This window comes from Camelina sativa, chromosome 12, assembly GCF_000633955.1.
Source record: "Camelina sativa cultivar DH55 chromosome 12, Cs, whole genome shotgun sequence".
NCBI classification, from domain to species: domain Eukaryota; kingdom Viridiplantae; phylum Streptophyta; class Magnoliopsida; order Brassicales; family Brassicaceae; genus Camelina; species Camelina sativa.
Window position 1 is genome coordinate 17,134,127 of NC_025696.1, and position 25,395 is coordinate 17,159,521.

Genomic DNA, 25,395 nt, shown 5'->3' on the forward strand with positions numbered 1-25,395 from the left:
GAGAAAATATTAAAAATTGTGTATCATTACACAATTGCAATATATACAAAAGTATATATATACCGTTGTAAAATAATACTTTAATTAAGCTTAGCAATTAATTCTTGAAGTTCTATAATTTATTCACTTAAAACCTCCAATATAACTGTTCATAGCCTCAAATGAACTACAAACATGTTATAAACAAATGAGACACAGTCTTGAAACGTGGAAATTCATAGCTATTTTATGTCTAATTTGTGTCTATGTAGCCTCAAACATTTGTTGTGATTATTTGTGGCAAGATAGCGATATATAGCAAAAAAGAAAAAATTCGTAACTATATAATCACAACATAGTCATGTGGCAAAAATAACCACAACTAAAATTTGTAAATATTTGTTGTCATAGGCAAGGAATTAGTTCGCTGCCAAAAAAAAAAAAAAAAAAGGCAAGGAACTAGTTCAAATTTGTAAATATTTGTACTGTTCTCACTATATATGTTGCAAATGTTTTGCTCATGATTTGGAATGAATCCAGTACTTCTTATCATTAACTATGAAAAAAATCATAGTATGAAATCGTGCTTTACTCATGGTTTCATCGAAGACAAATCAAACATAAAATTTTGAAAATCTTCGAATAAAAAAAAAAAACAAGTGTTTGGAGTTGATCCAGCAAAGAGACGAAATGAGTTTGACATTCATGATTCATATTTACGTGTGATCACATGATGAAATAACTGTAGAGCATAACCGCATGTCCAAATTATAAGTTTGTTTCCATAATTCCATGTTTCAAGTAAATTATGTATACTCAAATTTGAAACAAGTACGTAGAAATTAATAGAAATGAAACACAAACAACAATTAAAGGAACACATACCATCAACAAATGCAAAACTATGCCAAGTGGGTATGTGTTGATGGCATGAGGCACTGTTGATGGAATTATGCCATCCTCTCCGTCTACTTCCTCTGTATCCCGAGCAATAACTGCCTAACACAAGCCAAGACATAAGAAAACCACAAACAGAGGAAGGTAAAGAACAAACTAACCGAAGTAAGAAGCCAAAACATAGGAGATATATCGGCGAACCGTGATAATCCGGACATGTGAAACGCCCAAGGAGCTATCCTTTTACGATTGTTGAGAAGAGATTGAAAACTGAGCAGCAAACAACCACAAACTGAGGCGAAGGGGAACCAAACAGAGAGATGGCTTACTTAACCTTTTCGAACAGAGCACTATGTTCAAGCGCCAAAAAAAACAAAGAAGAGAACCTCTTTCAAGGAAACCCATACCCCCGATTCCTTGACCACGAGCAAAATCTCCTAAGTCCCAACCACTAAAAAATAAATACCCAAAAATCGCAAGGTCCGCAACAACAACGAAGCCGCTCCACCAACACCACCACGACCCACGAGACAACCGCAACAAAGCATCCCAAATTTAGTTCACTGTCCTATGCAATCTAGAGATGACACACCGTAGGAAGCAACGCTGCAATTTGAGAAGAAACCGCCTAAACACAGAACACCACGAAACCCAATATGAAGCCAAATATATATGCATGAATAAATAAATACGCACGTGAATTCCCATATTTTATTGCTTCATGCTATGAATATGATAACATGTCAATAAATTACTTACATTATACTTGATGAAACACGAAAGTTACTTTCTTAATGAGCGAGCTGTTTTTGGAGAAGCTTTGTTTTCACTTGTGAGTTGTGATTCATGTTTCCACTGATCGTGTGACATTAATTCTTGACCATCCCATCTCCAAACTCATTGAAACCAATCTCCTACAAATAATTACACAATTAAGATTTTTTTTTTTATGCTTTCTTGAGTTTATAACCCTCCATATTTCTCTTTGTTCTTGAAGTAGCTTGTGTCTTATCATGTTTGGGCAAATGATTATATCCTGCTGTATTTCCTAACTGACCCTTTCTTTTTTTAACTCATTATTCAGGTAAGAATGGATCCTCGAAATACAGAGATCAATCTAGACAGTTTGATGTTTTCAAAGCTACCAGAGCTTAGTGATGCAGACAAACAGAAACAAGAGGCAGATTATATTTATCGGTATAGATACAATGGTGGAGGAGCATCCCAAGTTTGGCTTCGATCAGGCAGGTAAACTTATCTTTTTTTTTTCTTTCCTCGTTGCAGTAAAATAAGTTTAGCCATAGATGTGATCAAACAAAATTTACCACCCTCGTCTGAAAGTATTACATCTATCAAGGTATCATCAAACTATGCATAAGCAAGATGTGAGATATCATGGTCCCTTATTCAAGATATTGTTGGCGAACTGTTTCTGTTCTTATCTGCTACAGTTTTTTTTCATTGAAGCTATCAACATGATTTTATCGTCCCTTCTTGATAGATATGTTGTCATCGATTTGTCTGCGGGGCCTTGTACATATGGGAAGATTGAAACTGAAGAGGGAAGTGTTAGTCCTAGAACAGTGCCAAGGATACGAAATATTTTCCTTCCAGGGAACGTTAGCCCTGTTGGTCATCAGTCTACCACTGATATCTTTTCTGGTCAGTTAGCAGCGTTAGTAGCTACTACGATTGAGCACGTCATAGCTCCTGATGTCAGGTAATATGATATGTGAAACTTTACTTTCTTCTAGCAATGAAAATTGTGCTTAGATGATTCATTCTAAGTGCAACCAGGTTTGAGACGGTTGATCTAGCAACTAGAGTGCTGGTACCTATCATTGTGCTCCAAAACCACAATCGATATAATATCATGGAAAGAGGACAAAACTACAGCATAAATATTGAAGAGATAAAATCCGAGGTAAAGACTTCTTGTGTTAAATGAATGATGTTCAAGAAATACTAAAAGTTCTTACCTTTTCTTTTGTTCTCCGAATGGTGTTTTCACCCATATGAGTCAATGTGTTTAGTAAAAAGACATCTTTGCCTATTTTACCGGTATCAGAAAGTTAGCACCCATAATATTTTCCAAAGAACGGTGAAAGATTTGACTCTGTTGGTTTTCACATGCTAACTGTCCTGAGTCGTTACTGTAAGGAAAGCTTGTATTATACATGTGTGTTTGTTACAATATATATAGTGATGAGTAGTAGGGTTTATCAATCACTAATTAGAACATTAGTCCTTAACATATATATCTCTCTTCTATACACCCCTTCAAGATAGAGGCAGGTTCTTGACTCCAATCTTGCTATTCAGTTCAAGAAACCGAGCTGGAGGCAATGGTTTAGTAAGAGAATCCGCAAGTTGATCATCAATGGAGATGTGGGCAACCCTCTGTTAAGGATATGATTGGTATCATGTCCGTATGTCAAGGATACTACTGTATCATGATCGTATCATCTCGTCAATGCCTCAATATCTACCTTCCTTCTATGTAACTTATTCCATAAGTAGCTTAGCCTAGAACCTTCCTCTACTATCTGTATAAATACGACTCTGTAATCACTATTGTAAATACATCAAAACACAACAGTTTACATGGTATCAGAGCTTAGCCGATACCCTTAGATTTTTCTTTCTCTCAGCAGCCTCTCCTTTCTCTCCTCTCCTTTTTTGTTCAGATCTGCTTCTTCTTCTCTTCTCTTCTCTCTATTCCCAGAAATACGTCTCATTCTCCTCCTGTCTCTCTATCATGGCGGCTGCTGAAACTGTTGATCTCACTCAAGGTCTCCTAAACATCAATATGATGAACATCACCAAACTCACCTCTACCAACTACATCACCTGGAGTCTCCAAGTTCACTCCCTCCTCGACGGCTACAATCTTGCTGGATTCATTGATGGCTCTTCCCTCCCACCAGATCAAACCTCAACCCCAACCTGCTCCACCACCTCTGGTTGTTGAAAACCACCATCCGATGACCACTCGCCGGAAAAACAACATCTCTAAACCCAAACCTAAACTCAACCTCTCCGCTGCACTATCAACCTACATTCCTCCTGAACCTACGANCTACGACAGTGACTCAGGCTTTAAAAGATAAAAAGTGGCGTGGAGCTATGTCCACTGAAATAGATGCATTTGCACGCAATCGCACCCTTGACCTGGTTCCACGTCCGCCTAATCATAATGTGGTGGGTTGCAAATGGTTATTTAAAAACAAATTTCTCCCTAACGGTTCTCTTGGCAGGTGCAAAGCACGACTTGTTGCCAAAGGATATACTCAACAACATGGTCGAGATTACACGGAGACTTTCAGTCTGGTGATCAAATCCACAACAATTCGTCTCGTCCTCGATGTTGCTGTCTCCTAAGCTTGGCCAATCAAACAGCTTGACGTCAACAACGCGTTTCTCCAAGGCACATTGGACGAGGAGGTATATATGGAGAAACCACCAGGATTTGTTGACTCTGACCACCCTGACCATGTCTGTCGGCTTCACAAGGCGATCTACGGTTTAAAGCAGGCACTTCGGGCATGGTACACAGAACTCAAGAACTACTTGGTGGGGATTGGTTTTGTGAACTCTCTAGCTGATACGTCTCTGTTCGTACTTCAAAATGGGAAGGATTTTCTTTACCTCCTAGTTTATGTTGATGATATACTAATCACCGGGAATAATGGCACCAATATTCAACAGATTCTTAACCTGCTTGCCGAGAGGTTCTCTGTCAAGGATCCTGAAGATCTCAACTATTTCCTGGGAATTGAAGCACACCGCACCACCCAAGGGCTTCATCTCTCACAGCGAAAATATATCATTGATCTTCTCCATCAATACAACATGACTGATGCCAATGCCGTTCTCACACCGATGGCATCTTCACCAAAACTTACCCTCACGACTGGTAACACTCTCTCGGACCCATCACCATTTAGGAAACTTGTTGGCAGTCTCCAGTACCTAGCTTTCACCCGGCTTGACATTGTATATGCGGTCAACCGCCTCTCTCAGTTCATGCATCGCCCTACCGACACACATTGGCAAGCTGCCAAGAGAATTCTACGCTATTTGGCTGGTACACCGACACATGGCCTCTTCCTTTCCGCAAAGACACCGTTAACTCTTCATGCTTTTTCAGATGCAGATTGGGCAGGTGATTCCCATGATTATGTGTCTACCAATGCATACATTGTCTACTTAGGCAGCAATCCTATATCTTGGTCTGCAAAGAAGCAAAACGGTGTAGCTCGATCTTCGACGGAGGCTGAGTACCGATCAGTAGCCAACACTGCAAGTGAAATACGATGGATATGCAACCTCTTAACTGAACTTGGGATCCGCCAAACGGCTCCTCCAGTGATATACTGTGACAATGTTGGTGCCACATTCTTGTGTGCAAATCCAGTCTTCCACTCAAGAATGAAACACATCGCCATCGACTATCATTTTATAAGAGGTCAAGTGCAGAATGGTCTCCTTCGGGTCACTCATGTTCACACCACAGACCAGCTTGCGGATGCACTCACCAAACCGTTAGGCCGTCAACGGTTTCTTCACCTATGACACAAGATTGGAGTGACAAAAGCCCCTCCATCTTGAGGGGGGATGTTAAGGATATGATTGGTATCATGTCCGTATGTCAAGGATACTACTGTATCATGATCGTATCATCTCGTCAATGCCTCAATATCTACCTTCCTTCTATGTAACTTATTCCATAAGTAGCTTAGCCTAGAACCTTCCTCTACTATCTGTATAAATACGACTCTGTAATCACTATTGTAAATACATCAAAACACAACAGTTTACACCCTCAATGTGCCCGACTGAATGTGCTCTTGAACGAAATGGTAATCTAGAGCCACATGTTTCATCTTCGAATGGAAAACCGGGTTTGCACAGAGATATGTAGCTCCCATATTATCACAGTAGATGACCGGAGCTAGAGGAAGCGTGATTCCCATTTCTGTTAAGAGAGAACATATCCACCTTATTTCAGAGGCCATATTAGCAACAGCACGGTATTCAGCCTCAGTTGATGATCGAGAGATGCTCCTCTGTTTCTTCGAAGACCAAGAGACCGGACTGCCCCCAAAATAAACAATATACGCATTTGTGGACACATAATTTGCGTTATCTCTGCCCCAATCAGCATCTGAAAACGCATGAACCGTTAGCGGAGCATCATTCCTTAGGAAAATACCAAGTGTTTGCGTTCCAGCTAGATACCGAAGAACTCTCTTTGCAGCCTGCCAATGATCATTAGTTGGTTTATGCATAAACTGTGAGAGGCGGTTTACCGGAAACGGAATGTCAGGTCGCGTGAAAGCCAAATATTGAAGACTCCCAACCACCATTCGATACTTAGTGACATCCGCGAGTGGTGTACCCGAGAGGACAGTGAGCTTTGTCGAAGTAGACATTGGCGTAGGAACAGGCTTGGCACCAAGCATGTTTGTTTTCGCAAGAAGATCGATAATGTACTTCCTTTGCATTAAGTGAAGGCCCTTGGATGTTCTTGTTGCCTCAACACCCAAGAAGTAACTCAAAGGACCGAGATCCTTGAGAGAAAAAAGTTGAGCAAGCATCATATGAAACTGTTGAACCAGAGAGCTGGGGCCTGCAATGATTATATCATCAACATACACTAACACATAGAGGTAAGCCTGACCATGTTTGCAAATGAATAAGGAGTTGTCAGCTAAGGACGTCTTGAAACCAGAGGCAACAAGAAAATTTCATAACTCCTGATACCACGCCCTTGGGGCCTGCTTCAAACCGTACAAAGTTTTCCGCAACTTACACACATGATGCGGACAATCCCGATCAACAAAACCAGGCGGTTGAGAGACATAAACCTCATCCTCCATAGTGCCTTGTAGAAAGGCATTGTTTATATCTACTTGATGGATAGCCCAATTCCGTTTCACCGTCGTTTCAAGCACAAGTCGGATGGTTGTCGTCTTAATAACCGGACTAAACGTCTCAGAGTAGTCAAGACCATACTCTTGCCGAAAACTGCGAGCCACCAACCTCGCTTTGTACCGATCAATCGATCCATCGGATTTGTACTTGATAGTAAAATCCACTTACAAGGAATAATGTTTTGAGCAGGTTTAGGAGGCTCCAAATCCCAAGAATGTTCGCGAATTTGAGCATTGATCTCCTCCACCATTGCATTGCGCCACCGTGGATCCTTCAAAGCCACGGCCACCATCGTTGGGATAACAGGATGAGTAGAGACGGTAAGACTGAATTTGGTTTTCGGTTTGGTGATATGATTCTTCGATCGAGTTTGCATTGGATGGTTGTTTATTTGCGGAGGAGGAGCAACCAGAGAAGGCGAGCGTGACTGACTCGAGGATGATGTTGTCGAAGAAACAATACTTGGACCCGGGCTTGTGCTATCTGTTATTGGGCTTTTAGTCTGTGGGCTTGAGACATTTTCATGATTGGTACGATCTTGGGCCCGTTTTTTTTTTCTCAACTCGTGAGAGCGATCTGGTGACGGAGAAAAGGATGAGCCGGTGGTGTCGGAGGATAACTCCTCATCAGGCAATGGTGACAAAGGCAATGGCTGCAGCGAAAATGGTGGAGACGGAGAGGGAGGATCGGAGCACTGAGGCGAGGAGTTCGGAGTCGGTGGCTCGAGCTTGTGACGCCGGTAAGGACGAAGCCATGGATAACACGCGAAGCTTAAGATAATTCGGTGTGGTATTGAATAGTTGCCGGTAGGGTGTATCGCCATGTAAGACATCAGTGGGCATCCTGTTGATCAAGTAGACCGCCGTGGAAAAGGCGTATGGCCAATAGGACTGTGGCATAGAGGCATGACCAAGGAGAGCAAGCCCTGTTTCAACCACATGCCGATGTTTCCGTTCAGCCACACCGTTATGCTCAGGTGTGTGAGGCAGTGAGGTGAGAAGGGATATGCCTTGTGACACCAAGATTGGCCGAAGAGCAATAAACTCTCCTCCATTATCCGAATATAGAGTGGTGATCTTAGTCTGAAACCGGTTCTCCACCAAAGACTTGAAGGCCATAAAAATATCTTTAACTTGGGATTTTAATTTGAGGGGATAGAGCCAGGTATATTTTGTGAAGTGATCAATAAAAATCAAATAATACTTGAAATGTTCAGATGAAAGTATAGGAGAAGACCACACATATGTATAGATGTATTCAAGAGGTTTAGAGGAAGCAATTGTGTTTGTAAAAAATGGAAGTTTATGACTCTTATTGATTAAGCAATCTGAGCAAGATAAATGTTTTGGTGGAGAAGAAGCAAAAGGTAAAGAAAATTGAGAAACAATGGTTTTTAAAACTGAAAGAGAGGGATGTCCAAGTCTTAGATGCCATGAGTTCAAATCCGTTGGTGGAGACGATGAGACAGAGAACGCCGTAATGGAACCACCAGCCATCGGCCACTTATATAATTCATTTCTAGTTCTGCCTTGGAGCAACTGGACCCCCGTTCTCAGATCCCTCACCTGAAAGAGTGCATGATAGAAATGAAGCGAAACCTGATTAGTGTTGCATAATCAAAAAACCAATATCAAGTTCTTACGAACATCCGGAACATATAAAATATCTTTGAGATCAAGAGAGCGAGATGATGTAGGAAGAGATGTAGAACCGGTATGTGTGATTTTCAGTCCAGAACCATCCGCAATCTGCACTTCCTCACGGCTAGTGTACGGTTGATGAAGAGACAAGTTGGCCAGATCAAACGTTAAGTGATGTGTAGCACCCGAATCCATGATCCAATTCGCCGGATTATAAGATGGCACAGCAGCCATGTTAGCACGAGGTTGCCATGGTGTAGAGGGTCCACCGGACGAATGATAGTTACACCGAAGGGTTGATATGAACCACCAGAAGTAAGCTGAGAACACCTCCTCGCGCTGTGGCCAAAAACACCACATAACTGACAACGACCTTGATATCCTTTGCCATGAGAACCACGGGAGAGTTGTTGTTGTTGTGAACCACGTGTAGAAGACCAATGTTGGCGAGAGGAGTTGTTGTTGTTGTTGGAGGACTTGTAAAAGGCTGCATTTTCCGTGACCGGGACCATGGAAGACGCAGTAACTTGTGCGTTAAGCTTCAACTCATAATTAATGAGTTTTTCATGAATAGCGGGCAAGGAGGGAGGAGTATCACGACCCTCGATCTGCTCAACAAGAGGTTTGTAATCCTCTGGAAGACCACCTAACAGATACTCGATCTGCTCTTCATGTTCATATGGCTTGCCAAGCGTAGCAAGTTGATCGAAACGAACAAACAAACCTTGAATGTATTCATCAACAGTGCGGGAACCCTTCCGCCATTTCTTGATTTGTTCCCGAAGCTGTTTAATGTGTCCCCACGTTGGCTTAGCATATGTAGAGGAAAGAAGGCTCCAGATCTCTGCCGACGTGGAAGCCTTGGAGAGCATGGGTTGGATCTCGATCGAGGTCGCACCGAGAAGGCTAGCAAGAATGATTTGATCTTGCCTTTCCCAAATAGTATACTCTGGATTTGGAATGGAAGCCTCACCTTGGCTCACAGTCGCGTCCGGTGCAACCGTGGTACCATCAAGATACCCCGCAAGTAGAGCACAAACTTGACGATTCCACATCAGGTAATTTGAGGCAATGAGCTTGGTGACATTGGACATATTGATGTTATAAAGCTGGGATGTAGAGACAGGGTTGATAACATCGGATAGAGAAGCAGCCATGGTAAGCTAGAGATCGATGAAGCAAGAGAAGAAAAGAAGCGGCGGAAAAAAAAAATTTTAGGTCTAGGATTTTACTTGCTCTGATACCATGTAAGGAAAGCTTGTATTATACATGTGTGTGTGTTACAATATATATAGTGATGAGTAGTAGGGTTTATCAATCACTAATTACAACATTAGTCCTTAACATATATATCTCTCTTCTATAGTTACAGGTAAAGAAAATGATTCATCATGGGCAAGAGGTAGTGATCGTTGGAGGGGTTCATCCATTACATCGTCATGAGAAGTTAGCTATTGTCGTCTCAAAAGCCATGCGTGGGCATTCTCTTCAGGAAACTAAAAATAACGGAAGATTTCATGTACATACCAAAACATACCTAGATGGTGAGTTTCGGTATTTAGGGTAACTGTGGTTTGCGAGTTAGGTTAAGCTGGGAATAAATAGTTCTTAACCTGCTGTTACTGTTCCAACCATTGAAGTCTCTTGTGATTGTTTAATGGGTATTGCAGGAGATGGAAAGGTCTACCGATGTTCTAGCTGCTGGTTTGCTCGACGTGTCTGACCCTGGGCTTTCTAATAAATATTTTCTCCGCCAGGTAATCTCAGAAAATTTCATGCAAATTTGTTTCACAAAATTTTGTTCCTTTCACGGCAAAGATTCCATATGTTTTTGTACTCAGAGCTGGGATGATGAATCTAAAGGTTCAGGTGATTCCATAGTAAAACATAGGCCTCTCTGGTCATCTTATAGCTCGAAACTTCAGAAGTGAAAGAAGAAGAAAGCAGTTAAGAAAAAAGATGATCTCTACCGCACTTATGGAACAAGAGTTATTCCAGTGTGAGTTGATTAATATAAACCACCTGATCAGATTATTCATTACACTGGCCAAGCTATATCCATAGAAAGATATAAAGAACAAAACCAAAACGGAGCTATGGGTGGAGAAGTTCTACAAAAAGACAACCACATTGCCGGAGCCTTTCCCACACGAGCTAGTTGAAAGAGTGGAGAAATATCTAGACGTAAGTGAAGAACACTCCACGATTTCAGTTTTCTTACCAGAATGGGATTATATTCTTACACTCTGTTTTTTGTGTCTATTTCTTATAACAACAGACTGTAAATTCAAATTTCTAGATTCATGAAATCTATCCCAAAGATCATCTAGATTTGATCTAATTCAACCATGAACTCTTTCTTAGAGAAGAAGAAAACATTAACCTTGATCCATTGCTTGATTATTTTTGATGATGGATCCAACTCTTCAGCAATTGATGTTTCTCTTCCCTTACTCCTTATTGCTTTCACGTGATCTTTGATGAAGAAGATCACTAATCTCTTTTTATTTTGTGTGTTTGGTTTGGTAGTGTTTCTCACATTATGAGAACACAACCGTTGCCGTAAAAATTCGACAGCCACACATATATATACAGTCACCTTTCAAGAGTTGTGCTGGTTCATAATAGCACCCCTTAATAATGCATAGACATAACATATACATGTATATATATTGCTTATATAATATAATTAAGAGAAGGGAAGAGGGTACCCAAATTCTAATACATTAATCGAAACCGATTCATCACGGTGTCGTCTTTAATATTAGAATCCATGATGTTAAATATAAACTTGAACTTTATAATTAAACCGAAAGACATATAGGCCACATAGAATATAAAATATTCTTACATTCTCCCACTTAGCCTTTGTGTCAGCTTAATAGTTTAATAACTTTAATGCGCACTTTAATATCAAGCTCTCTTAACCTTTAATGACTTAAATAAAATCAAACTGATCGGATCATGGCAGTCACATGTCATTGAACGACATGCTCCCTTCCATGTATCACAAATCAAGTCCAATTTTATATTATTCTTTTCTATTGAGAAGAACCCTAATTCTCAAAAACAGTCATGTTATCTATAAACCATAAATGTGTACACGTACTTTAATGATAACATATCTAATAAAAACAGAAACATAACTTTAAATGAATTCATAGTGTCTCATACATTATAAGCATCCTATAATCAAAACAGCAAGGTCTTATCTATAACACCCATACGCTCTACATGGCCAATGAACACATTGGGTGGTAATCCCTTAGTTAGCGGATTTGCAACCATCATATCCGTTCTTATATGCTTAAAAGACACTCTACGTTTCCGCACTTCTTATTTGACAGACAAGTACTTTATTTCCATGTGTTTAGCATATTTCGAGTACTTGTCATTCTTTGAAAAGAAGACAGCTGCGGAATTATCAAAGTAAATTCTCAGCGGCTTCTCTATGTTGTCGACAATCCGAAGCCCTGAGAGAAAGTTCCAAAGCCACAATGAATGAACTGTGGCCTCAAAGCATGCCACAAATTCGGCCTCCATAGTGGAAGAAGCAATGACAGACTGATTTCCACTTTTCCAAGATATTGCTCCTCCAGCTAACAAGAACAAATATCCAAACGTCGAGGTCATCAGATCTCATGTATGTAAGCATGAACTCTTTGGTGCCTTGCAAGTACCTGAGAACCTTCTTTGCAGCCTTCCAGTGGTCCATTCCAGGATAACTTTGATATCGACCCAACATACCAACAGCAAAACTGATGTATGGTCGAGTACAAGTCTGAACATAGTTCAAACTCCCAACCACTGATGCATAAGGAATTCTTTCCATTTCTTTACGTTCCAATTCATTTCTTGGACATTGCATTTTACTGAACTTGTCCCCTTTCTGAATTGGAATTTTACCATCAGAGCATTCACTCATTCTATATCTCTCTAAGATCTTATTGATATATCCTTTCTGAGACAAACTTAGCAATCCTTGTGATCTATCTCGAATTATTTATATTCCGATCACATAAGATGCCTCACCCATATCTTTCATTTCAAAGTTCTTAGATAGATATTTCTTTATATCATGTAGCATACCCATNATTCATAGTGTCTCATACATTATAAGCATCCTATAATCAAAACAGCAAGGTCTTATCTATAACACCCATACGCTCTACATGGCCAATGAACACATTGGGTGGTAATCCCTTAGTTAGCGGATTTGCAACCATCATATCCGTTCTTATATGCTTAAAAGACACTCTACGTTTCCGCACTTCTTATTTGACAGACAAGTACTTTATTTCCATGTGTTTAGCATATTTCGAGTACTTGTCATTCTTTGAAAAGAAGACAGCTGCGGAATTATCAAAGTAAATTCTCAGCGGCTTCTCTATGTTGTCGACAATCCGAAGCCCTGAGAGAAAGTTCCAAAGCCACAATGAATGAACTGTGGCCTCAAAGCATGCCACAAATTCGGCCTCCATAGTGGAAGAAGCAATGACAGACTGATTTCCACTTTTCCAAGATATTGCTCCTCCAGCTAACAAGAACAAATATCCAAACGTCGAGGTCATCAGATCTCATGTATGTAAGCATGAACTCTTTGGTGCCTTGCAAGTACCTGAGAACCTTCTTTGCAGCCTTCCAGTGGTCCATTCCAGGATAACTTTGATATCGACCCAACATACCAACAGCAAAACTGATGTATGGTCGAGTACAAGTCTGAACATAGTTCAAACTCCCAACCACTGATGCATAAGGAATTCTTTCCATTTCTTTACGTTCCAATTCATTTCTTGGACATTGCATTTTACTGAACTTGTCCCCTTTCTGAATTGGAATTTTACCATCAGAGCATTCACTCATTCTATATCTCTCTAAGATCTTATTGATATATCCTTTCTGAGACAAACTTAGCAATCCTTGTGATCTATCTCGAATTATTTATATTCCGATCACATAAGATGCCTCACCCATATCTTTCATTTCAAAGTTCTTAGATAGATATTTCTTTATATCATGTAGCATACCCATGTCATTCGCAGCAAGCAAAATATCATCAACATATAAGACTAAAATCACAAACTTGCTCCCACTGACCTTTATGTAGATGCATCGGTCAACGATAACTTCTACAAAACCATATGACGTAATGGTATTATTAAATTTCAAATACCATTGTCTGGAAGCTTGTTTAAGTCTATATATTGACTTTTTCAGCTTACACACCAGATGTTCATTTCCTGTGGTCNAACTTTGATATCGACCCAACATACCAACAGCAAAACTGATGTATGGTCGAGTACAAGTCTGAACATAGTTCAAACTCCCAACCACTGATGCATAAGGAATTCTTTCCATTTCTTTACGTTCCAATTCATTTCTTGGACATTGCATTTTACTGAACTTGTCCCCTTTCTGAATTGGAATTTTACCATCAGAGCATTCACTCATTCTATATCTCTCTAAGATCTTATTGATATATCCTTTCTGAGACAAACTTAGCAATCCTTGTGATCTATCTCGAATTATTTATATTCCGATCACATAAGATGCCTCACCCATATCTTTCATTTCAAAGTTCTTAGATAGATATTTCTTTATATCATGTAGCATACCCATGTCATTCGCAACAAGCAAAATATCATCAACATATAAGACTAAAATCACAAACTTGCTCCCACTGACCTTTATGTAGATGCATCGGTCAACGATAACTTCTACAAAACCATATGACGTAATGGTATTATTAAATTTCAAATACCATTGTCTGGAAGCTTGTTTAAGTCTATATATTGACTTTTTCAGCTTACACACCAGATGTTCATTTCCTGTGGTCACAAACCCTTCAGGCTGATCCATATATACTTCTTCCTCAAGCTCTCCATTCAGGAAGGTGGTTTTCACATCCATTTGGTGAAGCTCCAGATCATAATGAGCCACCAAAGCCAAAACAATTCTAAGAGAATCCTTCTTCGAAACTGGAGAGAAGGTCTCTTTATAGCCAATGCCATATTTTTGGGTGAAACCTTTGGCAACAAGGCAAGCCTTGTATCTTTTAATGTTACCTTTCGAGTCGCGTTTAGTCTTAAAGACCCATTTAGAACCAACGGTTTTGAAACCGTTAGGCAACTCTACTAAGTCTCAAACATTATTATCACCCATAGATTTTATTTCTTCTTTAGCAACAATAGACCATTTTTCAGAATTGTCACTTTCCATGGCTTTTCGGAATGTGTTCGGGACTTCAGCAATGCTTAAGTCACACTCACTTTCAACAGCATAAACCACAAAGTCATTTGAAATGGCAGATCTTCGATTCCTTCCAGATCGCCTTAATGGTTCTTGTGGTACACCATTTTCTTCATGAAAAGCGACAAGTTCATTAATTGTCCCTTCATCTATTGGGATTGGTACATCATCATGTTGTTCTATTGTCTCATTTAACTGTATTGAAAAAATAGGAACAATAACCTTAGGTGTGACAACAGGTGAAGAAACTTCAACCTGAACTTCTTGAATGTCCACCTTTCTTGGTTCACCACTCCCACTAGTTTGACCATTTTCAATGAACCTAGCATTTCCCGTTTCAACTATTCTCGTACTATGCTTAGGACAGTAAAATACATACCCCTTTGATTTTCCGGATAGCCAATGAAGAAGCCACTGACGGTCCTCGAATCAAGTTTCTTTTCATGTGGATTATATGGCTTTACTTCTGCTGGACATCCCCAAACACGTAAATGTCTTAAGCTAGGTTTCCTTCCTGTCCACAGTTCAAAAGGAGTCTTAGGAACTGCCTTACTAGGAACCCGGTTTAAGATATACGTTGCAGTCTTTAATGCATATGTCCACAATGAAAGGGGTAAAGAACTATTACTTATCATGCTCCTAACCATTTCCATTAAAGTACGATTCCGCCTCTCAGCTACACCATTCTGCTGAGGAGTATCAGGCATTGTATACTATGCACAAATGCCTATACTCTCAAGTAGCTTTGCAAATGGACCAGGACATTGTCCATTTTCTGTGAATTTTCCATAAAACTCACCACCTCTATCAGATCTCACTACTTTCACTTTTCTATCTAATTGCCTTTCGACCTCATTAATGAATATCTCTAGGATGTTCACGGACTGAGATTTTTCATGTAGCAGGTAAGTATAACTATAACGTGAGTAATCATCAATGAAGGTGATAAAGTATTTTTCACCGCTCCAAGATAGAGCATCAAACGGACCACATATATCGGTGTGAATTAAATCAAGAACTTGAGTACTTCTTGTGGCTGGTTTCTTTGTAATGTGTTTAGTATGCTTTCCTTTCATGCAGTCTATACAAACATCTAGATCACTAAAATCCAAGTGAGGAAGAATTTCATTCTTTACCAACCTCATAATTCTTTCCTTGGAAATGTGACCTAGTCTTTGATGCCACAAGAAAGCTGAACTTTCATCAGATGCACTACGCTTAATGCCTTGACTTTCAATATTAAACAAAGATTCAGAAAACTTTATATCAAGATTGAAACGATAAAGTGAATCAAACAAAGTACCACTTCCATTAAGGTAATTATTTCGGTACAGTGAGAAAACACCGTGTCCAATCTTAAAAACAAAACCTAAATTATCCAACCTACTAACAGAAACAAGATTTCTAGCACACTCAGGTACATAGAGACACCCTTCAAGATCTATATGACAACCAGTGTCCAAGATCAACTTATAAGTCCCAATGCCTTCAATTCGTGCCTTCATTCTCTTTCCCATGAACAAAAATTGTTCAGATCCTCTTATGTAGCCCTGGGCATATAATCCGAAACCGATTAAACCGATCTAAAAAAACCGGTTCGGATCGGTTTCGGATTCTTTGTAAAAACCGGTTCGGATCGGTTTCAGATTCTTTGTAAAAACCGATCGGATTTTATTTCAATTGTGATTCGGTTTTTGGATTTAAACCGATCCGAACCGAAATTCGATCGGTTATCCGCTTAACCGAATCTATACTGTTAATTTCTATACATGGGCTTATGCATTTATATTACAATCGGGGCCCATTAACTATAAATGGGTCCGTTTTAAAAATTTAAACTTAAATCAACATAAGGAGGATTCGAACCAGAGACATTGACGTTAAAAGGTACAAGCTCTTGCCATCTGAGCTACTCAAATTTATGATTTTACTTTCCAAACAATAAATATAAAGGATTCAGTTTGAGTTCGGATTTAAAAAAAAACTGAAAACCGATCCGAATCCGAATGAATCCGAACCAATCCGAACCGATCCGATCCGGAAAAGCTGTCGGATCCTAATCGGATTCTATATTTCCCTAATCGAATAATCCGATCCGATCCGATCCGAAAATCCAAATGCCCAGGGCTACTCTTATGGGTTGAATCGAACTGAATCCATGTTTAATATGAGACACATGAGTAGTAGCACCAATATCTAACCACCAAGTATTTTTAGGCACTTCTACAAGGTTCAATTCAGAGCAAACATAAATGTGTTGCATACCTTTCTTTTCGAACCATGCCTTTCTTTTCGGACAGTCTTTCTTGAAGTGTCCCATTTTCTTGCAAAAGAAACACTTCATTTCCTTCTGGATTTGACTTTCGGGACCTTCCATGAAAGCTTTATCCTTCATCTTGCCCTTCCTACTTGGTTTTCCTTTATTGCTGCTAGCATTTCAATAGCCCACAAGATTGACAACATGATCCTTCATTTTCTTAATGCTCCCTTCCTCTTGAACCAACATAGCCTTTAACTCCTTAAAGTCTCATTTATCTTTAATGGTGTTGTAATTCACCTGGAACTGGCTTAACTCAAAAGGTAGAGAGTTCATAACGAATTGGACCAAGAAATTCTCATGAACTTCCATTCCCAAGGTTGACAACCTTGCTGCCAAGTTAGACATGTGGGTCACATGATCATGAATTGGCTAAGACCAGTTAAACTTTTTTGTAGTAAGCTCATTCATGAGAGTTCCTACAATCGACATGTCAGCCAAATCAGATTGTGAACACTCCTTCATTTTCTCTATGAATACCCTTGCTTTCTCTATCTTAGGCATAGATGGCTTAACACTTTCTGTCATCGTCATTCTCATGAGGTTCAAACTCAGCCTGTTAGATCGCTCCCAAATCTCATAACGAGATTTTTCAGTTCCAGAGCTATCTCCTGTAATGGCTGCAGGTTCCTCATCCGTTAGTATTGCAGAGTCCAAAGCCATAATACCCAATGCAAACCGGATCTGGTCAGATCATTCACCGTAATTCAACCCATTGAACTTTACGACAGAGTTAGCAGATGCATACAAGTTTGAAGAAACTGCAAACATGTAAACATGATTACCTATTAGTGATTTGACACTCTTAAGGCCTAATTTAAATTTAATGCATGAATTTAAATAACTTTTGAGCAATATTTAAACACAAACACTTTTAATGATGCTAAAATTATAATTTTATAATTAATCAAATTATATATTAATCAAATAAATTTGTTACCTTTGGGTATACAAATTATTGACTATATTGAAAATGATTATATTCTTTTCATATTATTAACTATATTCAGTGATCCACCTTTGGAAGATCTTCAAGAATATAGATAACAAAATAATTGATCAATCAAAACTTTTATGTCATTTTTAGCATCTCTTTAATCATGATCAATTAATAAATCTTTTAAATTTGCCTGTCTATATGTAATATAATAAGGCCATTTTGATGACTAACAAGTTATATACATATAAACATTAAAATATTTAATGATTTAATGGGTATAAATTATTTTATATTGTGTTAATATTACATAACACAATTACCCGATTAATAATTCATATAGACAGGAAATTCATATGTAGTAATTTTCAACACGACAAAACCCAGAATCATGGACACGCATCTCATCAACGTGAACGTGAATTTAAATAAACTCACAAGTGCCATGAACTTGATCCAGGATATACGTGTATGCATAGAATCAATTATCTAATGATATGAACCTTAAACAATGACCCACTATTGAAACAGAATCTAACCGACAATGGCTACTCTATAATTGAATCCATTTACGTGTTTGATAACACCACTGAACATCATTTACTATTATTAATTGTGATATTGTTACACATTAAATATGCGTTAACCGACAATACACATAATCAATGATTTACGATGATAAGCACGGTGCTTATCCAAGGCTAGATTTGAACTCTTTCATTGACATGGATGTTTTGAGCTATTGAAAGGCAGTGGGCAACGCTATGGTGATTTGGCTTCTCTAGTTTGTGATGTGTTCAGTATTTCAATCACCACAGTAGCAGCAGAGTCATCGTTTAGTATTGGAGGTCGGGTATTGACTCCTTACAGGAACCGTCTCCTTCCAAGAAATGTTCAAGCCTTGTTATGTACTAGAAACTGGTTACATGGTTATGCTGAGTTAGAAGATAAAAATCCATACTTTTTTAATTCATAATTAACTTCCCTTGCTTGGTTGACAACTTTGATGATGAGGTTGAAGTAAGAGTTTATATTTTTTAATTATAGGTGACATTGAAGACAACTTTAATGATGAGGTTGAAGGTACCACATATGTGGCTAGTAGCTCAGGAATATGAGACCAAAGGTAAAAAAATTAAGATTGTTATTAAAGAATAAAGATGTAATTATGAAATTCTGACTGAAATTCCATTGTTTTGTTGTTGTTTAGATTCTGATCAGGTTTTGGAAGAACCATAGGAGGAAGAATGAGAAAAAAATTGTTGTTGTTTTTGTGACTTTGTTTTTGGTTTTGATATTTATCTATGTTAACAAAACTCTTAAATATATTTGGCATATTTTATCTATATGATATAAAATTATAAATTTTTGAAAATTGTTATAGATATAATAAAATAAACAAAATACATAATATAAATCATATTTAGTACTAAAAAGGTAAAAGACACAAAAATACATGATACAAAATACATCATATAAGACAAGAACTTGGGTTTTGCTTTACCCACTAAAATCTAAAACCCATTTGAGTTTTCAAACTTGGGTTTTTTTCTGGGCAGACTTTTTTTGGATTTGGGCTAGACTGGGTTTTTTAATCTACAACAACATCCCTATAAGCACCGGTTCATGAAGATGTCGTTATCAATTCTTTCATACCCAGAATAATGAATACGTAAACACTCGATCAAACAAATACAGTACGTTTGACTAACGGTGAATTAAACAAATCTAGTTTGCTCTGATACCAAATGTAAATTCAAATTTCTAGATTCATGAAATCTATCCAAAAGATCATCTAGATTTGATCTAATTCAACCATGAACACTTTCTTAGAGAAGAAGAAAACATCAACCTTGATCCATTGCTTGATTATTCTTGATGATGGATCCAAGTCTTCAGCAATTGATTTTTCTCTTCCCTTACTCTTTATTGCTTTCACGTGATCTTTGATGAAGAAGATCACTAATCTCTTTTTCTTTTGTGTGTTTGGTTTGGTATTGTTTCTCAGGTTATGAGAACACAGCCGTTGCCGTAACAATTCGACAGCCACACATATATATACAGTCACCTTTCAAGAGTTGTGCTGGTTCATAATAGCACCCCTTAATAATGCATAGACATAACATATACATGTATATATTACTTATCCTTTATCTTATAAAGCACAAGTCACTTGTGCAATTAAATTGTGACATTTGGCAATTCACTCAAAAACAAAATAAACAAAACAAAACAAATTAAAAATAAAAGCATATATGTAAAAACTGAACAAAATAAACGTAATTAAAAGCACAAAATCTTTTCCCCAGTTTTTCTCATCCAAAACTACCGATTCTTTTGACCAAAAAAAAAAAAACTACCACGATTCGTAAAACAGTTCCCCGACTTCCTCTATTATAAAACTCAAGTGAACTGTAATTTATCTTTATTTCTCTCCCTTGCATCTCTTGCATCACTTTTATTCGATTCATGGATAAACGTTTAGATTTTTTTTTTCATCTTAGTTCCATTGGCACTATACTTTTCTACCTAAAATATATGTGATCCTCTTTGCTGGAAACAAAATGAAGATGTGATTGGATTATAGTCAAGTTCCTAACTGATTCTATCGAAAAAGGAATGGAAGATGAAGAGCTCTTTTATCCCGAAGTCGCGAAGTCATGTCAAAGAAAATCCTGGAATAACTCTCGGCATTTTGAAGTTATTATCGTGGATGAAAAGGTACTAAAATCTGATTAGTTTACATGCACACCCGTATATGTCTGTAGATCATATCAAAATACACACATATAAAGTATTTTATAAAATCTTTGTAATAGAGAGGTATAAATTTAAACATTAGTGAAGACAGTTGATTCTAAATTAATAAAATGATCTACAGGAAGGAGAGTGTTAAACGCCACTTTATCGTGTTGCTGAGATTGCTGCAGTGAAATTATGGAGGTAACTTCTTCAGATTGTTACTCAAACCTGTTGAATATTTAACTTATAGATCTTAGATGTTATTGAATCAAAGGTAGTTATAAGTTAGAACATTACGTTAAGCAAATTTTCATCGCTTGGTTATAATTCTTTAGATAATGACATTATATGTATGAATCTCAAAGTTTACGTTAATTTAATAGAAAAGTGTACTTTGTTTGCAATAAAGCCACGTTGTAACGTGATAAGTGTATGTCTTTTGATATGCAGCAAATCCTTTTTTTGTTAATATCGATCAACTAAATTGCTCTTAAGTATACTAGAAAAATAAGTTTATGTCTAATAAGTGTTTGTGTGTCACTTTTGTTATTTGTTTCTCAAAAAAAAATTTGATTTGTTCTATTGAAATAACATGAATTCCCGTGCAATGGCTAATAATAGTTTATGGTTTTTGAGATATATTTACTATATAACAGATTTACTGTATTACAAACTAATAATTAGTTATATATTATTTGTAATCAAATAATAACTTCGTGCGTATGCGCAGGACAAATACTAGTATAATATAATTAAGAGAAGGGAAGAGAGTTATCAATACACCCAAATTCTAATACATTAATCGAAACCGATTCATCACGGTGTCATCTTTAATATTAGCATCCATGATGTTAAATATAAACTTGAACTTTATAATTAAACCGAAAGACACATAAGCCACATAGAATATAAAATATTCTTACACAGACTGTAGAAGAACAACTGGTGGATCTGTCTTCTTTGTTATACGACCACAAGCTATACGATGCACATCTCAACAGCTCAGAGATTCTTCAGACCACCATGTTTACACAACAGTAAGTTTTAAAACCTTTTGTTTTCTTTCTCTTCTGTTTACCAAACAAAATGTAACATTACGTGGTTGCAGGTACGTAGAACATGTATTGGAAACAGAAAGGGAGAACATGAGATGCTCTAAGATAGAGTACAAATACACAGTTGGAGTAAAGTCTTATCAAACGTTGGTGTACGGAGGAATACTTGTAGCTGGTTTTCTCGTATATTTTCTTGTTATTTTCTTCTCTTCTCCTCCTTCTCGCTAACTTATTTACTCGGTCTCATAGATTCTGTAAGTGTAACAGTTTCTTGTTGAAGAAATGTATTTTTATAAGATACTAACTTCTTGGTTACTTAATAACTAGATACTAACCCGCGGAAAACCGCGGGCTGAACTTTTTTTTTTGATGAAAATTTGTAATAATTTATTTTGTTATTATGTTATTTATAATGGTTTGTGATTAAAAATTCGGTTGCTTATATTAATTTTTTTTTGTATTTTAAAAATGTTTATTGAAAACCTGTCAATAAAACATTTCCATGTAATGAATAAATTGCTTAAACTTTTTTCAATTAAATGTAATTCTTGCTATAGTTGTGAAGTAAGTAAAAAATATAACTAACATATAAAAGATCAACTAAATATAGCTAGTGAAGGTTCTAAAAAACCTTTTTGAAAACAACATTCATTGTTTTTTTTTCTGTGGCTTCCATTTCTTTTTTGTAATAAGCACCTTCAAGCATTGAATATATTTAAATCTCAACTTAGTTTTATTTTCCTAAAAAATAGTGGCTAAAAAAAAAACATAACTTTTTAAAATAGATAAGATACTATATAAAGATATCTTTTATTTATTTATATATTAATTTTTAAAATCTAATCTGTTAAGCGGAACTGTTCTATATTTTCTTCGATTATATTTTTGATAAAAATTTTAACTCGTGCTAGAAAAGTTTTTTGATAAAATTTTGTGGGTATATAGATTTTATTCGATATTTAAAATCTTAGCTGTTAATTTTTTTAAGTAAGAATTAGTTTTGATTCTAATATATATTTTTTACTATACTAAAATTTATTTTATTATATGTGTCTCTAATTTTCGTTTTCAATTAATTATATTTATTTAATTAATTAATTAAGTTTTTCTTATGGCAATTTGAATGTAATTTTTTACACATTTTAAGGTTAGTTTCATATTTGTACTTCTCAATTAATATAATAGGATTTTTTTTTTATCTTATTATTTTATTGACTTAACTAATTCGCATCGCACTAATTCATCTTATGAAAATAATTTCTCTAAAAGGTATATTAGTTAAAAAGAAAAGGTATCTTATTGACATGTGTAATATCTATTAATTTTCTTATTTTTTCCCCTTCCCATCATTTAAAAGTTAAAACAAAAATCAAACTATATTAAGCTAAATAATTAAATTGTATAAAAATACAACAAATTAGTATCTTAGATACATATCTTCCTACATTATTTCTTTGTTTTCTTTTTAAAAGAATCTTTTACATCATCTCAAGTGAAAACAAAAATCAAAATTCTATTATGCTAAATAAGTAGATTGTCACCTAAATTTTTATTATACTAAATATGAAAGGGATTCTTTAAATGAGTAGGGGCATGTTTGCAACAAAATTATTTTTTTGCATCTTTATAAGCTTCATTGATCAAGACCAAAATAAACGAATGATGTAATTTTGTAACTCCAATAAGCCAACATGAAGATTTGTGGATAAAATTTTTCCAAAGATCATTTGTATTCTACAAGCATCTTCTCAATTATCCAAAAAAATAATGTCTTGTTCTGATCCAAAATCATGGATTTGATTTGGTAACTAAATATTTTAACATTTTAATTATCTTAGGTTTGTGTTAAATTTTAAAACATTACATTAACAAAGGAACAAATTTTTAGTTACCTCTTGTTTCTCTAATAAAAAATTCAAACCTCATCCCAAAATTTGAATTTAAACTGAAAAAATTAATCAGTTTATCTACTTTAATGTAATTGTCACTATTTATAGTATTATGCATAAAATTATTATACTATTCAATTAGTTTATACATTTATTATAGTCAGGTTAGGATATCTGACTATGTAAATATGTGTGCAAAATTTTAGCAAATTTTATGCATATGTTAAGAAATAGAGCATTTTTGTGGTTGTTTGTCTTCATCTCATAGTACAAATATAGACCACCAAATCAATAGAGTGGTTATAGCTAGTACAAATGGGTAAAATATCTCACTCCAAAACATAATAAATAGAGTGGAAGATGTTGTGTTGAAGAAGTATTTGTTCATGCATGAAGCTTTCTTACTGTTCTTGCAGCTATCTCTGTGGAAATATGCTAAACGGATCAATTCCAAGTTGGATGCCAAAGGATAAGGATGGAGATATAATGTGAGTTTCCTCCTTTGACTTCCACAAGATCTAACCACCAAACATTGTGTGGACCAACACATATATGTAAGAAGATATGCATGTTTCTGATATATATGTTCTATTCTTACAGCTTGAGTGTTTTCTATATGAAGAGCTTCCAATGAAGAGATCCACGACTCTTTGCGCATGCATGTCTCTCAGCCATCTCCCTCACATACTTTGCAATGTGTCTCTAGAGCGGGGATTACATGTTCATTTTGCTGAGATTATCTTCAGTAGTACCAAGAATTATAAAAGCTTGGAGAGACGACTTTTTGACGTATACATTCAAGTAATTAGAATACATGTTTCAATTTTTGTGAAGAAGACAATATCTAGTATGAATTTGATAAGAAAGAAGAAGTTATCTCTTTATTATCGGAATGAATCGATACACTGTTTGATATGAATATATCTAGAATAACATCACTCTTCTCCCTCAACAATCATATGTTGTTGTTACACTCTCAATTGTATTGCAATACAATGCATAAAGAAGACTAATTGTTTACAAAAGTTTATATACAATTGACTCCTATTTGTTCGCACTTTTCATTTGATTCTTCCACACATGCTGCTCCACTTCTTTCTTTCTTCCTTGTATACACAAAGTGAAGCAGTACTTTACTTAAGCTTGGTCCGAGATAATTTGAAACAATATTTATAAGAAACAATTAAGAAGGTACTGCCTCTGCCAGATACAATGGAAGCTGGAACTCCATGAAGCTTTATTCTAGAAGCTTGTGTATCTTTCTTGATCTTCATCTACATAACTCCATAGAGTAAGATTGATAGTCCATAATGTGACTTAGAAAAATGTGACTCGTTAAGCTCTTCATCAATTATTGTTATGCCCTGAGAAAATGGATCACATTTAGGAATATATAATATATACCAAACGTGGTCCAAGAATGAACTTCCAAGTTAAGGAAACACATATAACACGAGAGCAAAACGTCCAAGAATTTTGAACAAAACTAAAACAGTCAAATGCTATTTGTTCTCCCCAAAGTCAATCTTATATACAAAGAAGATCAAATGGGTATTGTGTATAAAAAAAATGTCAAAACAAATGTCAGTGATTAAAATAACCCGACCCATTTTTTTTTAATTCTCTAACATCTATTGATCTTATACTCACTAGCAACCTAGCCCCAATCATACAAGAGCGAATGACATAAATCACTACCATTAATCCAATAACCAATAATGAATAAACGAATCAAACAATATCATCTATCCAG

At 36.5% G+C, this 25,395-nt stretch overlaps 1 protein-coding gene across 1 annotated transcript; it reads left to right on the forward strand.

Annotated features, from left to right (window-relative positions):
- On the forward strand, positions 1,646-22,028 carry LOC104733595. The gene is made up of 9 exons (XM_010453162.2): positions 1,646-1,708; positions 1,961-2,124; positions 2,378-2,596; positions 2,674-2,800; positions 9,826-9,972; positions 10,124-10,210; positions 10,518-10,637; positions 21,626-21,735; positions 21,807-22,028. Exons 1-9 carry the CDS (start codon positions 1,646-1,648, stop codon positions 21,979-21,981), a joined length of 1,212 nt encoding a protein of 403 aa, XP_010451464.1. The 3' UTR covers positions 21,982-22,028.